The sequence below is a fragment of the Neofelis nebulosa genome, chromosome 9 (genome assembly GCF_028018385.1).
Source record: "Neofelis nebulosa isolate mNeoNeb1 chromosome 9, mNeoNeb1.pri, whole genome shotgun sequence".
Classification (NCBI taxonomy): Eukaryota; Metazoa; Chordata; class Mammalia; order Carnivora; family Felidae; genus Neofelis; species Neofelis nebulosa.
The window spans coordinates 129,140,575-129,161,043 of NC_080790.1; the positions used below are offsets into that span (position 1 = coordinate 129,140,575).

The 20,469-nt window shown below is 44.9% G+C and overlaps 1 protein-coding gene across 2 annotated transcripts in view; it reads left to right on the forward strand.

The window, feature by feature from the left end:
* Window positions 1–20,469, forward strand: part of ARFGEF2 (ADP ribosylation factor guanine nucleotide exchange factor 2) — a 104,118-nt gene that overhangs the window by 43,029 nt on the left and 40,620 nt on the right. For both annotated transcript variants that reach the window (XM_058685888.1, XM_058685889.1), the window contains exons 12-23: window positions 546–685; window positions 2,194–2,302; window positions 2,950–3,133; window positions 5,362–5,473; window positions 5,985–6,190; window positions 8,969–9,053; window positions 9,158–9,329; window positions 9,887–10,038; window positions 11,083–11,211; window positions 12,485–12,643; window positions 16,742–16,889; window positions 18,245–18,344. In XM_058685888.1, coding sequence (XP_058541871.1) covers window positions 546–685; window positions 2,194–2,302; window positions 2,950–3,133; window positions 5,362–5,473; window positions 5,985–6,190; window positions 8,969–9,053; window positions 9,158–9,329; window positions 9,887–10,038; window positions 11,083–11,211; window positions 12,485–12,643; window positions 16,742–16,889; window positions 18,245–18,344 — 1,696 coding nt within the window. The remainder of the gene's footprint in view (window positions 1–545; window positions 686–2,193; window positions 2,303–2,949; window positions 3,134–5,361; window positions 5,474–5,984; window positions 6,191–8,968; window positions 9,054–9,157; window positions 9,330–9,886; window positions 10,039–11,082; window positions 11,212–12,484; window positions 12,644–16,741; window positions 16,890–18,244; window positions 18,345–20,469) is intronic.

Consider the following 20,469-nt stretch of genomic DNA (forward strand, 5'->3'; position numbering starts at 1 on the left):
TCCGGTTTGCCTGGCACTTTGTGGTCTTAGCACAGAAAGTCCCACATCGTGGGAAACCCCATCATCCTGCCAAACTAGGAGACTTGGTCACTCTACCTACAAACTGAACAGTTTGTTAGTCACAGGACCCAAGGTGTTGGTGCTGCTAAGCCCTGGTTGGATGCTAAGGTAAATTTGGATTTACCTTATGAATGCACAGTTGTGGGGCTATCAATCAAGCCCCCTCTTGTCTGTCATCAAGCATGATTTCATTAGTTACATAACTTTAAGAGGTGGATCAGGCAATCATTACTTCTTTTGAGGAGAGTGAGCCTTGGAGAGGTGGAATGAAATGCCTGAGATTTCAGTCGGTGCTGAGGCAGGCCTGGAAAGCGGGCCTCCCGACTTCTAGAACGTGTGACACACTTTTCCTGAGGGAGGTGTGTCCACCCGAGTCCGTAGTTTACAGGGAAGCATTTTTATAAAAGGAATCTCATGTGATAAGAAAATGTAACTGCTCTGTGTGTTTGATCAGAATTTCTAATATCTGTGTGTTATTTTCCAAGATGCCCAGTGTGTTGTAGATATTTACGTCAACTACGACTGTGATTTAAATGCTGCTAACATTTTTGAGCGCCTCGTAAACGATTTATCCAAAATCGCTCAGGGAAGAAGTGGACATGAGCTGGGAATGACACCTCTGCAGGTAAGGACACTGAGAACACCCATTTCTACTTAATGTGTGTTTGTTTCAGTAAACATTTATGGAGCATGACCTTGTGCCAGGCAGGCGCTGTCCGTGGTGCTGGAATACAGTGGTGAAAGGACACTCCCATGAGCATGCACAGTTGCTGTGGTCATGACACTTACTAGCAGACAATGAAGAAATAAGCTGTAGAGAAAAATAAAGTGGGGATAAAGGAGTCCTAGAAGTGAGGGTATTGCCGCTTTTAATGGGGTCATGAGGGTAGTCCCTCCAGGGTGACATTTGAGCCTAGAACTGTAGGAAGTGAGTTCACACTTAATCACCACCATTCCAAAGATTGAGTGAAAACAGGATCCCAGGCTCCAGTAAGGCAAAGGACGTTGCCTCTTATCAGATTGCCTTGTTAGTGTGCCTACACAGAGAACAGGATCTTAACCTAAGGTCTCTGAGGGAACTGGTCAGAAGGTCTGTGCGCTGCCTGGAATTATGGGTACAATTCTGGTGTATGGGCATTTTCCGTAGAAAGTCCATAGCTGTCATTAGACTTGCAGAGAGAGCTGTGCCACCTTAGATGCTGTTTTGAGTCTTAAACTATTTGTATTTCTTTAGGTTATCTGTGATTCACATTCGATTTTTTAAGGAATGCTACTTAAAAACAAACAGTATTTTTATTTACTTGTAGAGTAAACCTTAAAATGGAATGCATTTGTGAGTGTCTGAGGAGTAAGAATATGTCCAGAATCACTCATTTGCTGGATGATGTAAAATTCTTTTCTTTTTTTCAGGAGGGAGGGCAGTCACTCGTTAAGACCCTGTTAGTTTTTTAAAAAGGAAAAGTGTTAAGTGTTTTTTTAAATTATATAAACAGTGAATAGCTTCCTTTTAAAAATTCAGATCACACTTGGTGTACCTGGCTGCCTCAGTAGGTAGAGTGTGCAACTGTTTTGTTTTTTAAGATTCATTTTCTTTTAAGAGCTCACACACACAAGCAGGAGAGAGGGGTAGAGAGAGAAAGAGAAAAAAATCTTGAGCAGACTCCACGCTCAGTGTGAAGCCGAACTTGGTGCTCGATCCCATGACCCTGGGACCATGACCTGAGTAGAAATCAAGAGTCAGATGCCCAACCAGCTAAGCCACCCAGGCACCCTTGAGCGTATGACTCTTGATCTGGGGGTTGTGAGTCCAAACCCCTAATTGGGTGTAGAGTTTACTTTAAAAAAAAAAAAAAAAAAAAAAAAGGCAGATAACACTGCTCATTTTTGGAAAGCACACATCTCACATTTTTGCTGCTAGGGTGTTTGTGATGAACAGCGGTAGAGAGTTTCAGGGGTTTTGCAATGAGCCCTTAATACTTACGTCACCTGTTAATTTTTCCTTGGGTTCTGTGGTTAATAGCACCGAATGTCGGTGATTATCTTGTATCCTCGCAGGATTCCCTAAGAGCCCTGTAGATGTCTGCACTCAATTTGTCTGTTAAGCCTCTGTGCTATGTCCCTTCTGTCCTTTAGGAGCTCAGTCTGAGGAAGAAAGGTTTGGAGTGCCTCGTGTCCATTCTCAAGTGCATGGTGGAATGGAGCAAAGACCTGTATGTCAATCCCAACCACCAGACCAGCCTCGGTGAGAGAGCACTTTGCACCGCCACCTCCATTCACGATAGGCTGCTTCCGACTGTTGGGGAAAGCTGTGTTTGTGTCGCTGTCTCAGAATTAGCAAAACGCTGTAGTTTTCAGACTACCTGAAAGCTTCTGCTTTTTAATGCAACTGGAATTTGGGGGGAATAGTGTGAGTTGTGCTCTAATGTCATTTTCCCAAATGGAGAGACAGTTGTTCTGACATATTTTTAGTAGTCTCTCCTTCCCTCACCACCTTGAAGCACCACCTTTATGATACACACATTTCCCTGCAGAAGGAAGCCTGTTCCTGAATTTTCTATTCTGTTGCATGGATTTGTCTGTTCTTGTGCCAATACCAGCCTTTTCAGATGCCTTGAGTTCTTAGTGAGTTTGTACCTGTTAGGGCAGGTCTTCCTAGCCACTGCTCTTCAAGTGTCTTGACAGTTTCTGTACTTTTTAGAATTAGCTTATCAAGTTCAACAAAAAAGTAAGTTTTTAAGTATCTGAGTGATATCAAGTTTTCAGGCTTGTGATTCTTCCAGTACAAGCTTTATTGTTACAGGTCTGGGAAAGGAAACCACAGAGCCCCATCTGAGCTCAGGTGTGTCTGTATCCCATCTGCTTATTTGGTTTCCTTTGCTTTTATGTCAGGTCAGGAGAGGCCCACAGATCAGGAAATGGGGGACGGGAAAGGCCTTGACATGGCCAGACGGAGCAGTGTGACATCCATGGAGTCCACAGTGTCCTCAGGGACCCAGATGGCTGTCCAAGATGATCCGGAGCAGTTTGAGGTCATCAAGCAACAAAAGGAGATTATTGAACACGGCATCGAGCTGTGAGTATGGCTGCTACTCCAGCCGAATCTCTTGGGGCCTCTGACAAAGCCCCATCCCCCCTGGGACTGAGTCCACGAGGGGAATGCCCATCACAAAAGGGCAGTGCTGGCACTTGCAGCTGAGCCCGACTGCGCCAGGCAGAGGGAGGGAGAGGGAGAGGGACATCGAGACTGAAATTGAACAGCTTCGTGCAACTGATGCCTGGTCTTTTTTATTTTTCCTAATGAAAGAAGTTCAACCAATTCAGAAAATAGAAGTACAACACAGGAATGTTTAATCATTCATGAAATTACCATGTAGAGGAAATCACTGTTGATAACTATTTTCCAACTAGATCTTATGAAAAATTTCAACACACAGAAGAATTAATGTTACCCTATTAGGGTTATCTATGTATCTTTTTTTCTGAGCCATTTGAAAGTAATTTGCACCCATCATAATACCTCAGCCCTACATCTGTGAAAAAGAAGGACATTCTCCCATATAAGCACATCATTATCACAATCATCGGTAAATTTTAATGTATTTCTTTCCAGTCTTTTCACACACAAAAATATATAAGCACAGTTTTACATCCTGTCCAAATTTTGAATGATTGGTTAACTTAGTAAATTCAGTTTGTTTTAAAAGTTGATGTGAGGGGTGCCTGGATGGCTCAGTCAGTTGAGTGTCCAACTTCGGCTCAGGTCGTGATCTCACGGTTTGTGAGTTCGAGCCCTGCATCAGGCCCTCTGCTGTCAGCACAGAGCCCACTTCAGATCCTTGTCCCCCTCTGTCTTTGCCCCTCCCTTGCTCATGCTCACTTGTTCTCTCTCTGTCTCAAAAATAAAACATTAAGAAAAAAAATAGTTGAGCACCTGGGTGGGTCAGTCAGTTAAGCATCTGACTTCAGCTCAGGTCACGATCTCACCGTTCATGAGTTCGAGCCCCATATTGGGCTCTGTGCTGTCAGTTCAATGCCTGGAGCCTGCTTCGGATTCTGTGTCCCCCTCCCTCTCTGCCCCTTATCCACTCACACTCTGTCTCTCTTTCTCTCTCAAAAGTAAATAAATTAAAAAAAAAAAAAAAAAAAAAGTTGATGTTAGAATACTCACTTATTAATTGAAGTGTTGGTCTTATTTCTGCTCTCCCCAGACTGGCATCTCCCCAGTCTGTTCTCCCAGAGCTAATCTTTTAAAAACTTAAATCAGGTCATACCATTCCCCTGCCTACAATCATTCCAGGTGTCTCTCTCCTCATCACAGCCTGATCCCACCTCTGGGTCCCCCTCACTGACCTCATCCTCCTGCCGGTATCCACGTCGTAAGATACACTTCAGTCCCTTGAATACCTCAAGCTCTTTTCACCATCGTGCCCTCTGCTTGGAATACTCGTGGGTCTTTTTCCTCCTTAAGACTTGGCAAAACCTCTCTTCCTCAAGGAGGCCTTCTGTAGCCACCTGTCTGCACAGGTCCCAAGCTGCTCTTGCTTGCACACTATCCATGTCCTTCCCTTGTAGCCTTTGCCCCAGTCCATGCTGACACGTGAATAGCCTTCTCCAGTGCAGGGCCTGGTAAATAGTGAGTTGAATTTATACATAGTTAAGTATGCCTACCTTTAACAGGAAATACAAACAGTACTTAAGCACTGGTAAAGGAAATCCCAACATGGACGGTCTAGGGCTCTTATATTGGCTCTTACGGACATCAGAGATCCAGGCTCTTTTACTTTTTCTGCTTCACCATCCTTAACACAATTTTCACCTTCCGTGTTACCTCATGGCTTAAGGTGACTGCTGGAGCACCAGCCGTCCCATATATCCTAGGGAATAAAGAAGAAAGGGCAAAAAGAATATACCTCCCAGCCAAGCCAGCTTTGTTTAAGGCTCCTTCCTGAAAGTACCCACACCACTTCTGCTCGTATGTCACAGGCCAGAACTTTATCACATGGCCATACTTTGTTTGAGGGAGGCAGGAAAATGTAGTTTTTATTTCAGGTAGTCGTGTGCCCGGCTAAACATCCTTGAGTTCTGTTCATGTGGGAGAAGAGGAGAACTGATGTTGGGTGACAGCCATCAGACTCTGCTACAGCTAGGTCAGAAATTAAAGGCGGAATTTGGAGAAGCTGCCAGGACACACACGACCTTCCTAAGCTGATAAACGTGACTTGTTCATGGCTCAGATGCCGGCTTTTTCTGTTCTCCAGACGTTGAAATAAGTAACCCATGTCCTGTCTCTTCTCGAAACAGTTTCAACAAGAAACCCAAGAGAGGGATCCAGTTCCTTCAGGAGCAGGGCATGCTGGGAACATCCGTCGAAGATATTGCCCAATTCCTGCACCAGGAGGAGCGCCTCGATTCTGTAAGCCTCGGGGTGGGGCACTTGCGTGTAGGTTTTATCAGGTGATTCTGAGACCCTTCCGGCTTTAACCTACAGTGTGACTGACCCTGAGTGCAGTGGCTTTTGTCCACACCCCTGCTGACAGCAGTCCTACTTGCTCCAGCGTTGCAAAAAGCTCCCAAGAGGTAGTTGTGTTCTTGGTGGAACAGCGTCAGAACTAGAAGTGCCCTTTGACTGCTGGAGACTTCTGGCTGCCCATCTGCAGCTAACCCCCCTCCTGAGTGTGTCTCATCGTGTCGCCATCTTTAAGTCTCTCGTGCTGCCGCCTCCTGCTTCGTCCACGGCAGGATAGCCTGAGCCCGGACCGGTTGGGCGGGTGGGCAGGCTCGGAGTCGCCCAGCTTTTCTAGTGGGCCAGCCTGTTTTGGGTGTTGAGAGCAGGGTGTTCTGCCTTCTCCGCTCTGCCTGAAGTGTGCCTTACTGCGGGTTCACGTATGACAGTTTCTAGATGTGAGTGGGTGCATATGTTTCAGACCCAGGTAGGTGATTTTCTGGGAGAGAGCACGAGGTTCAACAAGGAAGTGATGTATGCCTACGTGGACCAACTTGACTTCTGTGAAAAGGAGTTTGTCTCAGCCCTGCGGACATTTCTGGAAGGTTTCCGCCTACCTGGGGAAGCCCAGAAGATTGATCGATTGATGGAGAAGTTTGCAGCGAGATACATAGAGTGCAACCAGGGGTGAGCACTGTGTCTAAGTCCCTTCCACATCACCTTTTTGCCTGCCTCAGAGCACTAGTCTTCGATTGGTTAGCAGTTGAGTTTAATCTTTCTAAATCTGTGCTGGGCAACTGAAGTTTCTGTTACCATGTGCCAGGCATTGTGCTGAGGGATTATTTTATGTAGGACCTCACAGCTTCTGTCTGTGTCCCCTTTCTACAGACAAGGAGAGGACTGGAGATGCTTAAGTAACTTGCCCACGTTCACACAGCTGAAGCCCATACTGGTTTTTTTAATTTTTTTTAATTTTTTTTTATTTATTTATTTTTTTTAACGTTTATTTATTTTTGAGACAGCGAGAGACAGAGCATGAACGGGGGAGGGGCAGAGAGAGAGGGAGACACAGAATCGGAAGCCGTCAGCCCAGAGCCCGACGCAGGGCTCGAACTCATGGACTGCGAGATCTTGACCTGAGCTGAAGTCGGACGTTTAACCGACTGAGCCACCCAGGCGCCCCTATTTTTTTATTTTTATGTTTATTTATTTGGGGGGGGACAGAGAGAGAATCCCAGGTGGGCTCTGCACTGTCAAGCGTGGCACTTGGATGTAGGGAATCAAACCCCAAAACCGTGAGATCATGAGCTGAGCCGAAATCAAGAGCCGGACGCTTAACTGCCTGAGCCACCCAGGTGCTCCTAGAATCCGTGCTATTGTGATAAGAGTAATTTTATGAGTTGGAGGGAGGTCCTTGGGCATCTCTTCCCTAATTAACAACGGCTCCTTGGGGTGCTGGGTGGCTCAGTGAAACATTTGACTTGATTTTGACTTGGCTCATGATCGCAGGATCATGGGATCAAGCCCCACATGGGGCTCCATGCTGAGCATGGAACCTGCTTGGGATTCATTCTCTGTCTCTCTCTCTCAGTCCCTCTCCCCCTATCCCCCGCTTGCTTTCTCTCTTTCTCTCTAAAATAAAAAACAAAAAAGTACTGTTTAAAAAAAAAAACAAAAAACAGCTCCCCGATTTAACATACAGAGTAGATCTCAAGGATTTTGGTTTTTCTTTGGTTACGTAACTAATGAGCAGGTTACAAAAATGGCTATATAACTAATAAAACCTGCCTTAAATACATGGTTTCATCTTAGGGCCTCTTTTGGTGGGTAGTTCATGTTTTTTTTGTAGAAGTGGAAATTAAAAAGAGGGCTAACCTTTATTAAATATTTCTTATATGTCTGTCATGCCATGGGTTTTTCATAATTAATGGTAATCCTGTGAGTAGGTCTCCGTTTTATAGACGAGAAACCTGAGGCTCTGGGAGATTGAGCAACCTGACCAAAAGCTAATCGGCCAGCAAGTAGCGGAATAGGATTGAATATGAATTGTCTAACTCAAAAGCTCATGCTGCTCCCAGTGGGCACGAAGTGCAGAATTTCTGAATGTACTTGAACATGATATGGAGATTGTTCAGTGGAGACATTTCGAGAACAGTTTTGCCTCAGGTCAACTTGGTTTTCATATTAATTGGTCCTGATGCTCCAGGTGCACAGCCGGCTGTTCCCTCTGAGACACATGGACAATAAAGGCAGAAGCTGGTCATTTTAACCCAGTGGACATTAGAATTTGCTACAAAGGCGTAGGAGATTTTGTTTCCTTTGAACGTAGTCTCCTGTGCGAGCCTCGTGCCTTGATCTGTTTCTCTTCATCGGTAAACATGCGACCCAATTGAATTTTATTTTGGAATCGGTCTTTTCGTTATGTTCTTCAGAGTGTCTCCCTTTCCTTTTGGGGGCGATGTGGACACAGACCAGTTTTGTAGCTTCAGCCTCACATGTTTTTGAGGCTATGCATCCACCAGTTTTTGCCTTTCTTCTCTTGCCTTGGGCAAAAAAACAGTCAGACTTCAGCTTATTATTTAGAACAATGTATTTTTCTTCAAATGTCTGCTGTTCAGTATTACAGTGGGGAATGTAAGCTATAAACAATAACTGAACAGCTGTTTTTTTAAGATTTTATTTAAGTAATCTCTACACCCAACTTGGGGCTTATTTTTTTATTTGTATTTGTATTTATTTACTTTTTTTTAAATGTTTATTTACTTTGACAGAGAGAGAGAGAGAGGGAGAATATGAGTGGGGGAGGGACAGAGAGGAGGGGGTGCGGCAGACTCCGAAGCAGGCTCCAGGCTCTGAGCTGTCAGCACAGAGCCCGACGCGGGGCTTGAACCCATGAGCTGTGAGATCATGACCTGAACTGAAGTCAGATGCTCCACCGACTGAGGCACCCAGGTGCCCCCAACATGGGGCTTATTAAACTTAGGACCCCGAGATCAAGAGTCGCACGCTCCCCTGACTGAGCCGGCCAGGTGTCCCTGAACAGCAGTTCTTGTCCTCTTTACACCCAGTGCCCGGCACAAAGTAGATGCTCTCAGGAACAGGACCAGGGTGAGGCAAGTGAGGCACAAAGGTGCAGACTAGAAGGGGGCCTCACGCTCATGGTTGGAGTGAGGGTCTCCTCGCATTTTGTGCTCTGGGTGCCTTGCTTGCCACACCCTGATCCCTAGGCCTTTAAAACTTCACTTAAAACTGTGTTATGCAAAGACATCTAAAGCTTGACACGGTTTCTTGATTAGCTTTTTCTACACTCAGGGTCATTAGTAATTGTTATTCAGTGATGATGAAAGGATGAATGCTTTTGACTAGTTTGCCATCACGTGGAACGGTCAGCCTGCTTTCAGTGCAGTATGTCTCCATTCGCCTCCTCTCTGTGCATGTTCTTACATCTGGAACCTTCTCTTCCAGGCAAACCCTGTTTGCTAGTGCTGACACTGCATATGTCCTAGCATACTCCATTATCATGCTAACTACAGACTTACACAGCCCTCAGGTAAAATATTTTAGTGATTTATATATTGCAGCAGCTAAATAAGGAGCTTTATTTGGACCACTGGATGTTTTCTAAATTGTTTTTTTTTTTTTTTTTAATTTCAGGTAAAAAATAAAATGACAAAAGAACAGTATATTAAAATGAATCGGGGTATCAACGATAGTAAAGACCTACCGGAAGAATACCTCTCAAGCATATATGAAGAAATAGAAGGCAAGAAAATTGCAATGAAAGAAACAAAAGAGCATACGATCGCAACCAAATCCACTAAGCAGAGTAAGGTCTAATGGCAAATTATTTTTATTCTAAATTTCGAGTGTATTAGAGTGCATGATTAAGTCCCTTGATAATAAATCTAATTTGTGTATCTAGACATCTGAATAGCAAATGTGTTTAAATTAGTTATTGTGATTATGTTGAGTCTTTTCATAATTATAACCATCTTCTTGCTAAATTTGTGATTAGCTACAAGAAAGAATTTCAATGAGTGATCTGAGAGCCAAATTACCCCCACAAAATGTTCCCTGAAACTGCTTTAATGCCACTGGTGATCGTGCCAACGTTGGTGAGGATTCTGTTAGGTAAGGCCCACGGCACGATCAGTTTCAGCCCAGTGTAGGGGTTTAGAGCACCGGCTGTAGAGCCACGCTGGCTGGGCTCAGGTCCCACCTCTACTGCTTACTGGCCGAGGTACTAGGCCTCTCCTTGCCTCATTTCCTCCTTCAGTAAAATGGTAATATTCAGAACATGCTCATGGAGGTGGTCAGGGGGACTTGTGTGCCTAGCACATAGCAAGCTGTCCGTGGGTGTCACACTCCCCTATTTCTTTGTAGGCGTAGCTAGTGAAAAACAGCGACGGCTGCTGTACAATCTGGAGATGGAGCAAATGGCTAGAACAGCCAAGGCCCTGATGGAGGCCGTGAGCCATGCCAAAGCCCCGTTCACAAGTGCCACACACTTGGACCACGTCCGGCCAATGTTCAAGGTGAGTATACTGAGAAGTGAGGACCTGGCTCAGCCTGATTCTGGAGGTGACCAGCTAGAAGCTAACCAGCCACCCTGTGACGGTGAAGAGGTTGAGGAGAGGAAAGGCCAAGTCTGGGTGCTTCTGTCTAAACGGTAACTAAAGTGAGTCCTTCCCAGAAGCCCTTATGATGCCAGGGATGCACCAGCACTGGCCACAGGCACGGGCTCTGTGTCGGAATGGCTGGTTTGCCACTTCATAGCTCTGTGACCTGGTTCGGGTTACTCAGCGTCTCATCATCTGTAAAATGGGGACAAATACAGGGTTGTTGTTAGAGCTGCGGGGGTATTGAATGAATGAATAATTATTCAGGCAAAAGAGATCATTTTAACATCTCACCTCAGTGGCCTCAGGGTTAGTTTACCAGATGAAATTAGCTGGAAGTAAAGAATAATGTCCTGAAGTCCTATTTTTAAGATGTCTAGAAAAGATACATGTTTTATATACATAGCACATAATTTTTCTCTAAGATATTTTTATAGCACCTATCAATATCCTCTTAGATTTTTGTGCAGCTTTATTTCCAGGGAATTCACAACAAAATTGGAGGAAAAATAAAGTCTAAATAATTTGAACTAGGAAACTTTCAATAAACTAAGTTTATAGAATATAAGTTACTTATAGGTTTTATTTTGCATGCCAGCCTCTGATTGGCAATGGCTGCCTGCTGAGCTGTGAATGAAGGATTCTCATGCCCTGAATAGACTCAGGAGGGAGTGGGCCCTCCAGTTGATTAATGATGTCGGTCACGAGCGCAGGTACTTCAGACACGTATTTATCTTCCTTCCTTTTGAACCACACGTCTAGTAAAGAGCGTATCTGTAGTGCTGTTGTGATACCTTTGACCACAGATTAGGAGGAACTATTTTATATTGTGAATGGAATAGGCTGAAAGCAAAATAGTGATGACTCTGGCATCCTGCCTGTGCTCATAAGTAACAGTGTGGTCTCTAATGGCTGTTGCCATGCTACAGTTGTAGCATTTGAAACTTTGCTCCCTTTTAGCTGGTGTGGACACCACTGCTGGCCGCCTATAGCATCGGACTGCAGAACTGTGACGACACAGAAGTGGCCTCCCTGTGCTTGGAGGGCATCCGGTGTGCAGTCCGGATTGCCTGCATCTTTGGAATGCAGGTGAGTTTAACAAAGCTCCAGCGATCCTGGTGGGCTGTGTGCCTTTGGATTTGGCAAAACTTAGAAGCTACCAGATATTTCCACCGAGCCAGAAATTCTCAGCAAGCTCCTTACTCATGCCTGCTGAGAGGGAGCCCACAGATTTGTGCTGACAACAGTCTCCTCTGCGGGAAGAATTGGAGATTTGGATTATAACCTTCTTTAGGGGTGGGTGGGTTTCAAGCTACTTGACAGGGTTTGACAAAACAGACTTCCTATCCGTCTGACTAATTTGTGTGCCCTAGTGCTTAAAATATTACTTTTCCTTTTAAGATCCGTTTTTATTATAATTTCCTTCATATCTAGGTCTTCTCTGGGAGAGACGAATAATTTACTGCAAAATGAATGTGTCTGTAAACCTTTGAATCTTGAAAAACGCAAGCAACTGAACAGAATACGATTCTCAAACTGCTAGGAAATTAGGAAATCGTCAGTTCCATGCATTACTTCTTAAATAAGAATTTGCACCCATTTATTTTGAAAAACTCAAATCTATTCCCGCTTACTTTACAGTTAGACATTTTCTGCTGTACCAAGACCACAGGCTTTGACCTCAGTCTGGGTTTCAGAACCCCACTGTGCTACTTCTCTAACCATGTGACCTTGGCCCAGCTAACTTCTCTGTAAGACACTCTTGATTTCCTCATTTGCAGAGTTGAGAAAATAGGCCTACCTTGCTAGATTGTTGCAGATACTACTGCAGATGTTACAGTGTAAACATTTCAACACTTTTAAACATTTTTTTTAATGTCTATTTAAAAAACTTATTTTTGAGAGAGAGAGCAGGGGGAGGGGCAGGGAGAGAGGGGGCACAGAGGATGCAAAGCGGGCTGTGTGTTGACAGCAGAGAGCCTGACGGAACCGTGAGATTATGACCTGAGCCGAGGTTGGATGCTTAATCAGCTGAGCCACCCAGGCGCCCTGAGTGTATGTGACGATCTTAACATTCAACAGATTCCTCTCCCACTCCCTCCAGAGGGAATAGAACCTGGAATTTAAGTCTGAGGTCAGCTGCAAGGGAGAGAGCTGGCTCTCAGCCATGAGGTGTGCAGGGATGTTCCGGGAGCAGGAGGACGCCAGCACCGAATAACTGGCCTGATAATGTGCGTGAAGTCTGTTAGGCGATATGTATACAGAAGGTGTCAGAAGCCCAGTACACAGTCCAGTCGATGTGAAAACAGTCACGCTAAGGGTGGAATCTGAGCGTTGTCTCTTGTTTGGGCTTCCGTTACAGCTGGAGCGAGACGCCTATGTTCAGGCTCTTGCTCGCTTCTCCCTGCTGACGGCCAGCTCCAGCATCACAGAAATGAAGCAGAAAAACATCGACACCATAAAGACGCTTATTACGGTGGCACACACCGATGGCAACTACCTTGGGAATTCCTGGCATGAGGTGTGTTTCCTTTGAAAGCTTGGTAAATGCCTTTTCTTAGGGTGACTCCCAGCATTCCTTTCATTCATTGTCTATCTGTCTTTGGTCAATTGCATTTTTGGAACTACAGTGAAGCCTGACTTGAACTCTGGGTTTTCCCTTATCTTTCAAATATGTCACATATCTGAGAGTCAGCCTGTGTGGCTGCAGACGGCAGGTGGGTTCACATGCACCCCCTCATGGGGTTCCCGTGCCCCCGCAGTTCATGTTGCACAAGCACAGCTGTGTTGCAGTGGCTTTCCTCCCACCCGAGTCCTGCTTCCCCAGCCCTTATGCGCCTCCTGGAAGCTCCTAATGCCAGTGTATAGATTTAGAAAAAGCTGGGAGCCTGATCTGAAAAGAAAGGTCAACACTTACAGTAAGCCACTAAGGAGATTGCCGGTGGGTTTACGTTTTTCCTTCAATAACATTCTAAGGTGCTCACCTAAAGATAATTATTTGTGGGTACAGACATGTGTTTGAAAGGTCATTCATTGAAATTTTAGTTATCATAGGAAAAAGATTGTATGAGAAACAGCCTGGATGTCCCAGCAATGAGACATTGCTCTTTAAAAGAAAATAGAACAAAAGTGTGGTACGCCATTCCTTAGAGTGTTATGAAGCCATTTGAAATAATGTTGCTGAAGGGAGGGACAGCCAGACATACGTGCTCCTTGATGGAAGCACACAGTACCACCCACGAAATGCTTCTGCCCCCACCTGCAAACCAAGTCAGTCCAAGCCTCTACTGCCAGTTTGCGGGAAATCTAGGGGCCAGAGGCATGTGTAAATGAGATCGTGTCCATCAACTATAGGAGATGAAAACCCCCCCGACTGAATGACCAGGCTCTTCAACAAATAAGTGACAAGGAAAATAATGAATGGAGTCTTAAAAAAGACTTTAGGGGCGCCTGGGTGGCTCAGTCGGTTAAGCGTCCGACTTCAGCTCAGGTCATGATCTCGCAGTTCGTGGGTTCGAGCCCCACGTCGGGCTCTGTGCTGTCAGCTCAGGACCCTGTTTCGGATTCTGTGTCTCCCTCCTCTCTGCCCCTCTCCCGCTCATGCTGTCTCTAAAAAGACTTTAGAGAAAAAAATAAAAATGATTTTGTGTCATGGAAAGGTGGTCACAGTATATGAAGTAAAAATTCATTTTAAACGTACATAGAGAATGAGGTTTGAACAGATAAAGAAAAACGTTAACATCCTGAGTGATAGAATTAGGTAGGCAATTTATTTTCTGCTTTTTTTCCCTTAAGTTACATTACCTGATTTCTCTACCATTTGTGTATATTGCTTCTTGCTTTAAAGAGAAAATTGTCAAAAAGCGGAGGTGAGAGAGTGCAGAGTTGCGGGGACTGTGGGCACGTAGAGGGAAGATTGCTGCCTCCTGCCCCACAGAGTCCTTAAGGGGGAAGGGCCCCCAGTCCCCTACCTCCGCCCCCCCCCCCTCCGAGCTGCACTGCGGGGGGCCGGGCTGGGGCTGGGTGTGCACCTCTGCCTGCCTGTGTGTGGCCTGCAAGTCTTTCAGTCCCCAGGCCGTACCTCTGTGGGGTGCCATGAGGAGAAGGGAGGTCATGACGCGCGAAAGGGATCAGAACTGCGTTTGGCAGGTGGTAAGGGCTCAGTAGGTATTAGCTGTCCTCCTCCCCCTTATCATGGCACACACCTTCGTCCTCTTCCACCCAGCCTTTCCTTTCTCTGTCACAATCCTGGAGTTTTCTGTATTAGAAAAGATGAAGTTGCATGGGGTGGGGGTGGAGAGGGCTGGGTTGGTTTGGGTTTGGTTTTGTTTTATTTTATCTCTATGCCCAGTGTGGGGTTTGAACTCATGACCCCAAGATCGGGGACATGCTCTGGTGACTGAGCCAGCCAGGAGCCCTGGTTTTTTTGTTTGTGTGTATTTTTTTTTTAAAGTTCATTTATTTTTGAGAGAGACAGAGACAGAGCATGAACGGGGGAGGGTCAGAGAGAGAGGGAGACACAGAATCCGAAGCAGGCTCCAGGCTCCGAGCTGTCAACACAGAGCCTGACATGGGGTTTGAACTCACAAGCCGTGAGATTATGACCTGAGCCGAAGTCGGACGCTCAACCGACTGAGCCACCCAGGCGCCCCTATTTTTTAAGAAATAATTTCCTGTCTTCTGAGGAGTCATAACGTCTGATGAGTCAATAAGTAGCCACTTTGTTTCGTAGAACTTTTTTTAACCTGGGAGGCATGATCTATGTGGGGTTCCCGCTGGTTGCCAAGTCTGTAGCAACACCTGGAAATGTGAAAATGAATTACCACCTATGTGATGGTCAGAAACCTTGAGAAATCAGACTTGGAACCAAGAAGCCCTCAGCCACAGGTTGTTGACATACTCAAGACTCTGGCCATCCTCAGCTTCTGGAAAAGGGAGGGAATTCATAGTTTACTGGTAATAATTTAATAGTATTGTATATGGAGCAATCAGAGGATAGCTCTTTCTGGTAGAGGTAAGTACCTCTCTCAGTCACCTGGAAGGCAGTCTATAATAACAGAAGCGCTCCATGGTATAAAGGGCTCCCATACTCTGACATCGGATGCTAAAGTCAACACGAAAGGCAATACTCAGCTTTAGTCACAAATTCCCGTGAAAATCCCTTGGGAAGGGTTTACCCGGGGATCTCCACGCTGTCCCACAATCAGTTTCTTGGAACCAGTTTTTCCTCTGGTGGAAGTTGGGACCAATCTCTGTTTCTTCAGATAAGTTTCAGTTGAGAGAGGGCTTGTGTGCAGGTATGACTTCTCAGCCCCAGAACCACCCCATAGGGCTGGAAAGGTGCAGCCTTTCTTCCCGCCGCACCCCCATTCTGGGGCATGTTCTCAGTCAGCCAGCCAGCCAAACAATAATCAGCTATTTTAAGTGCTGGGGATTCAGCAGTGAACAAAACAGTCAGTGCCCTGTTGGGACTTAAGGCAGAGAACAAGCAAATAGATGGCAAAACGCCAAAACGTGGTAAGCGCTGAGGGAAAAAAAAAAAAAGTGTTACCAGAGGATGGTGGTGGAGAGGGTGTGTGGTCTCAGGGCAGTTAAAGGAGGTCTCTGAGGGACACACGTGTCTGAGGTGGAAGTGAGCCATAGGGAAGAGCGTAAGGAACGTATTCTAGGAATAAGGAACAGCAGGTACAAAGGCTCACGACGAGCCACGTCAAGTTAATGGAGCAGCAGGGAGACTAGTGTTTTATGTGTCTGAGGAGTTCATTAAACATCCATATGGCATAACTCCATTGTACCAGCTTTTCTTCTGGTCATTTTCTCTTTTCCTTTTTAATAGTTTGAAAAAAAAATAGCGAAGTCTGTCTTCCAGGCCCACACTCAACGGGTCGCCTAACCATGACTAGGGAAACCACCCTAAGACCCTCAGATTTTATTCTCACCTGAAAAGCTGTGTGTTTCAAAGAACTCTTTAATGACTAAGATTGCTAGAAATGGGAACTGGTTTCTTTTTGTATTTTAAAGATGTGAAGTTTTTTTCTTTTTCTTCAGCCTTAGCGGATACTGTTGGTTTTTTTTTTAACGTTTATTTAGTTTTGATAGAGACAGAGCACAAGTAGGGGAGGGGCAGAAAGAGAGGGAGACATAGAGTCCGAAGCAGGCTTCAGGCTCCGAGCTGTCAGCACAGAGCCCGACACGGGGCTCAGACTCACAAACCATGAGATCGTGACCTGAGCCGCAGTCAGACACTTAACCGACTGAGCCACCCAGGTGCCCCGATAACTGTTTTTTATTTTTATTTTTTTTAATTCTAGTACAGTTAACATATAGTGTTATATTAGTTTCAGGTGTACAATACAGTGATTCAACATTTCTATACATTACTCAGTGCTCATCAAGATAAGTATACTCTTTTCTTGGGGGGTGGGGTGGGGGGAGAAGCAGAGGGAGAGAAAGAGAGAGAATCTTAAGCAGGCTCCATGACCAGCACAGAGTCCTACTTAGGGCTCAGTCTCACAATTGTGAGATCATGACCTGAGCCAAAATCAGGAGTCAGATGCTTAACTGACTGAGCCACCTCGGTGCCCCAGGAACTCATTTCTTCATGCCTTCTCTTCATTAGATCTTGAAATGCATCAGCCAGCTGGAGCTTGCTCAGCTCATAGGAACCGGTGTGAAAACCCGCTACTTGTCTGGATCTGGACGTGAAAGAGAAGGGAGCCTGAAGAGCCACACGTTGGCAGGAGAAGAGTTCATGGGCCTTGGCCTTGGTAAGACACCAGGCCCCACGGCTGGCCATCCTGGAGTCACAAGTTAACCGGAATGAAACGCTTCTTGTCTCAGCAGGACTGTTGTGTAAACCTCTTCCTTGTGTGCCAGCTGACAGCATGTTTATTCGTGGAAATGCAAGTGCTGCTCTGGCTCTCATGTCTGTGCTCGAACTGTTGAGTAAATGCCTATTTTGTCAAAATCAGGGTGCATTACTTTTCTTTCTGTGCATAGAACTATTGGGTGGAGGGCCATTTGCTTTAGAAAGGCTGCAGCGTTAGTACCTAGTGGATATCTGCCTCTCTTCGATTTTTAGAAGGATTCTTCACCGTCTCTTCCATGTTCATTTGGGGACCTTTTAACTAAATGGTATTCTCATGAAAGTAGAATTCTTTCTCACTGAATCGAGAGACTCCGTCAGTGATAGAACAGTAACAGTAAGTAGGGCAGACAGATGTGTGGGACCACATTCGAAACCCTCCGTTTACACATTTGAACGCATTCATTCCTCTGAACAACGCATTGAGATTGGCACAATTGTCATCCCCATCTTGTAAGTGAGGAAGGTGAGGCTGGGGTGAAGTGACCCGAACAAGACCACACTGCAAGGGGTAGCAGAGGCGGGTGTCAAACCCAGGCTGTCTCGGGGCAGAGGGCAGGCTCCTAGGTCCCACTGCACTGGTTGGAATAGTGCCGGGTAATGCTAAAAGCACAGACGGTGTGAGAGGGGAGGGGTTGTCATAGCATCGCCTCCTTAGGGTGCACACAGGGATGGCTGGGCTGAAGTCCTGGAAAGCATGCCGGACATTCAGCAGGTGGAAGCCATCACATCTTCCAGGAGCTCTAAGTTAGGGTTGTTTATTCAATACTATGAAAATGTAAAAGACTGTAGGGGCGCCTGGGTGGCTCAGTCGGTTGAGCGTCCGACTTCGGCTCAGGTCATGATCTCACAGTCTGTGAGTTCGAGCCCCGCATCAGGCTCTGTGCTGACGGCTCAGAGCCTGGAGCCTGCTTCGGATTCTGTGTCTCCCTCTCTCTCTGCCCCTCCCCCGCTCATGCTCTGTCTCTCTCTGTCTCAAAAATAAATAAAAACATTAAGAAAAAAATTTTTTTTTAAAAATGTAAAAGACTGTAAAGGAAAGGAGGTGGTTGGTACAAGCAAAGGAGTTTGTATTTACAGAATAAGAATGTATTTTATTCTGTCATCAGTTGAGGGGGCTTAGGGCTTTTTTTTTCTTTCCCCACAAACCCTTCACATTTATGTCTCTTGTTGCTGCAGATTGATGCCACAGAATACTTTGTTCTAAATATTTGACTGTTTTTGAAGCACTGTTGACTTTTGCGCGTTGCCTTCCAGGTAATTTGGTGAGTGGTGGCGTGGATAAAAGACAGATGGCCAGCTTCCAGGAGTCGGTTGGTGAGACCAGCTCGCAGAGTGTGGTTGTAGCTGTGGACAGGTAATGATTTTGTTCTCCAGCAAAGCTGGACTGTCCAGTAGCTTGGCACATCGTCTGTGTCGTTATTGGACTCTCCGCTCATTTGCCTCTTGTGAGTGTGGTGAGCTCCAGATCACTCAGGCTAGGAAGTGGCATCCACAGCCACTCATAACCTTCACGTTCATCTGAATTGGGACCTGAATTGCCTCCTGACCTTTTGAAGAAAAATTATAACTTTAACCTTGTGACCAAATCATGTCAGAAACAAGATTTTTTGCTTGTGCTCATGTTTTAGGTTACCTTGTTTCCTTAATAGAAATTACTTTCATAAAAATGTCAAGAAGGGTTTAAGATTTAAAGCCTACATCCATGAGTGAGACTTGGCCAAGTTGATAGTTTCCATTTGTTTTTCCTCCGAACCTTTCCATTCTGTTTACTTGAAACTTGACCTAAACATCTGAGAGAAACACAGGTACTCTCATTTGAACACATTCATTAGGTACCAGTGCTTGAAATGTGAATTTTCTAAAATGAACACGCTCCTGAAACTTACCACCGAATAATCATGTACGCTGCTGTTCATTTGGTTATTGACCCAGCCCGGTGCGTTAAATATAGACCATTTTGCGATGACAGCCGTACAGAATTTTTGTCATAATTTGTATTGTTCTCAGGACAATCCTTAGTATTTTGAATTCTTTGTCAGTGTATTTAATTACCTTGTTCCTGTTGCTTCTCTGCTTCTAAGAGAGACACTCTCTGTAACATACTTTTGACTGGTTTCCCCCACATTTTTCAGTTAGGTTTAGGCTAATAGTACAAAATTTTCTTCCACTAACCACACTTACTTCTTTTCTGTTTCTCTGCCTCAGCCACATCACAGACCACAGGCAGTCTTGCCTAGCACCACTCTTGTGCTGTTAACATTTCTAAAAACCGAGATATAATTCGCATACCATAAGATCTGTTCTTTTAAAACGTACAATTCCGTGGGTTTTAGTATATTTGGAGTTGTGTGGTCATCACCACTGTGGAATTTCAGGGCATTTTCATCTCCCTGTGCTTATTAGCAGTCATTCCCCATTTCCTCTGCCAGTGGTCCCTGAGCCCATAATCTTCATTCCGTCTATATGGATTTGTGGATTCTGGGTATGGTTCAATTGTCCATTTCTGCTTTCCAGTTCTATCTGTTTGCGTCGTGACTTTGGGGTTTGTTGTTAGATGCATATGTTTGTAATTATATGTTTTCTTGACAGATTTAACCTTTTATGTTATAAAACAGTCTTTGTCTCTACTAATGATTTTTATTTATTTATTTATTTAATTTTTTTTAACGTTTATTTATTATTGAGAGACGGAGACAGAGCATGAGCATGGGAGGGACAGAGAGAGAGGAGGAGACACAGAACCTGAAGCAGGCTCCAGGCTCTAAGCTGTCAGCACAGAGCCCGACACGGGGCTTGAACTCAAACCATGAGATCATGACCTGAGCCGAAGTCTGACACTTAACCGACTGAGCCACACAGGCACCCCTCTAGTAATGATTTTTAAATCTCTTGTCTTACATTGGTGCAGCCACCCAGCTCTCTCTTGTTTACTTTTTGATATGCTGTGTCTTTTCTATTGTTTTACTTTCAACCTATTTGTGTCTTTGAATTTAAAGCGAAACTCTTTGGGGGCACCTGTCTGGCTCAGTCAGTAGAGCATGTGACTCTTGACCTCAGAGTCATGAGTTTAAACCCCACGTTGGGCATGGAGCCTACTTTAGCAAAATAATAATAAATCAAGTCTCTTTGGACAGCAAATGGTTGGACCATTTTTTAAGTTTTTATTTAATTTATTTTGAGAGAACACGAGATGGGGGGAGAGAGAGAATCCCGAGAAGTGTCTATTACTTTTAATTATATCTATTAAAGTATCTATTTACATTTAATTATAATTTAATTGCTGATATATAGGATTTATATCCGCTCTTTTGCTCTTTTTAAAAATGTGTCATTTTTGTTCTCCCGTTCCTTCATTATCACTGCCTTCTTATATGGTAAGATATTTTCTAGTGTATCATTTTACTTTCCTCGTCCGTTTTACTATATTTTTTGAGTGTTTTTCTTACTGATTGCTTTGGGGATCATGGTTAGTAACATTG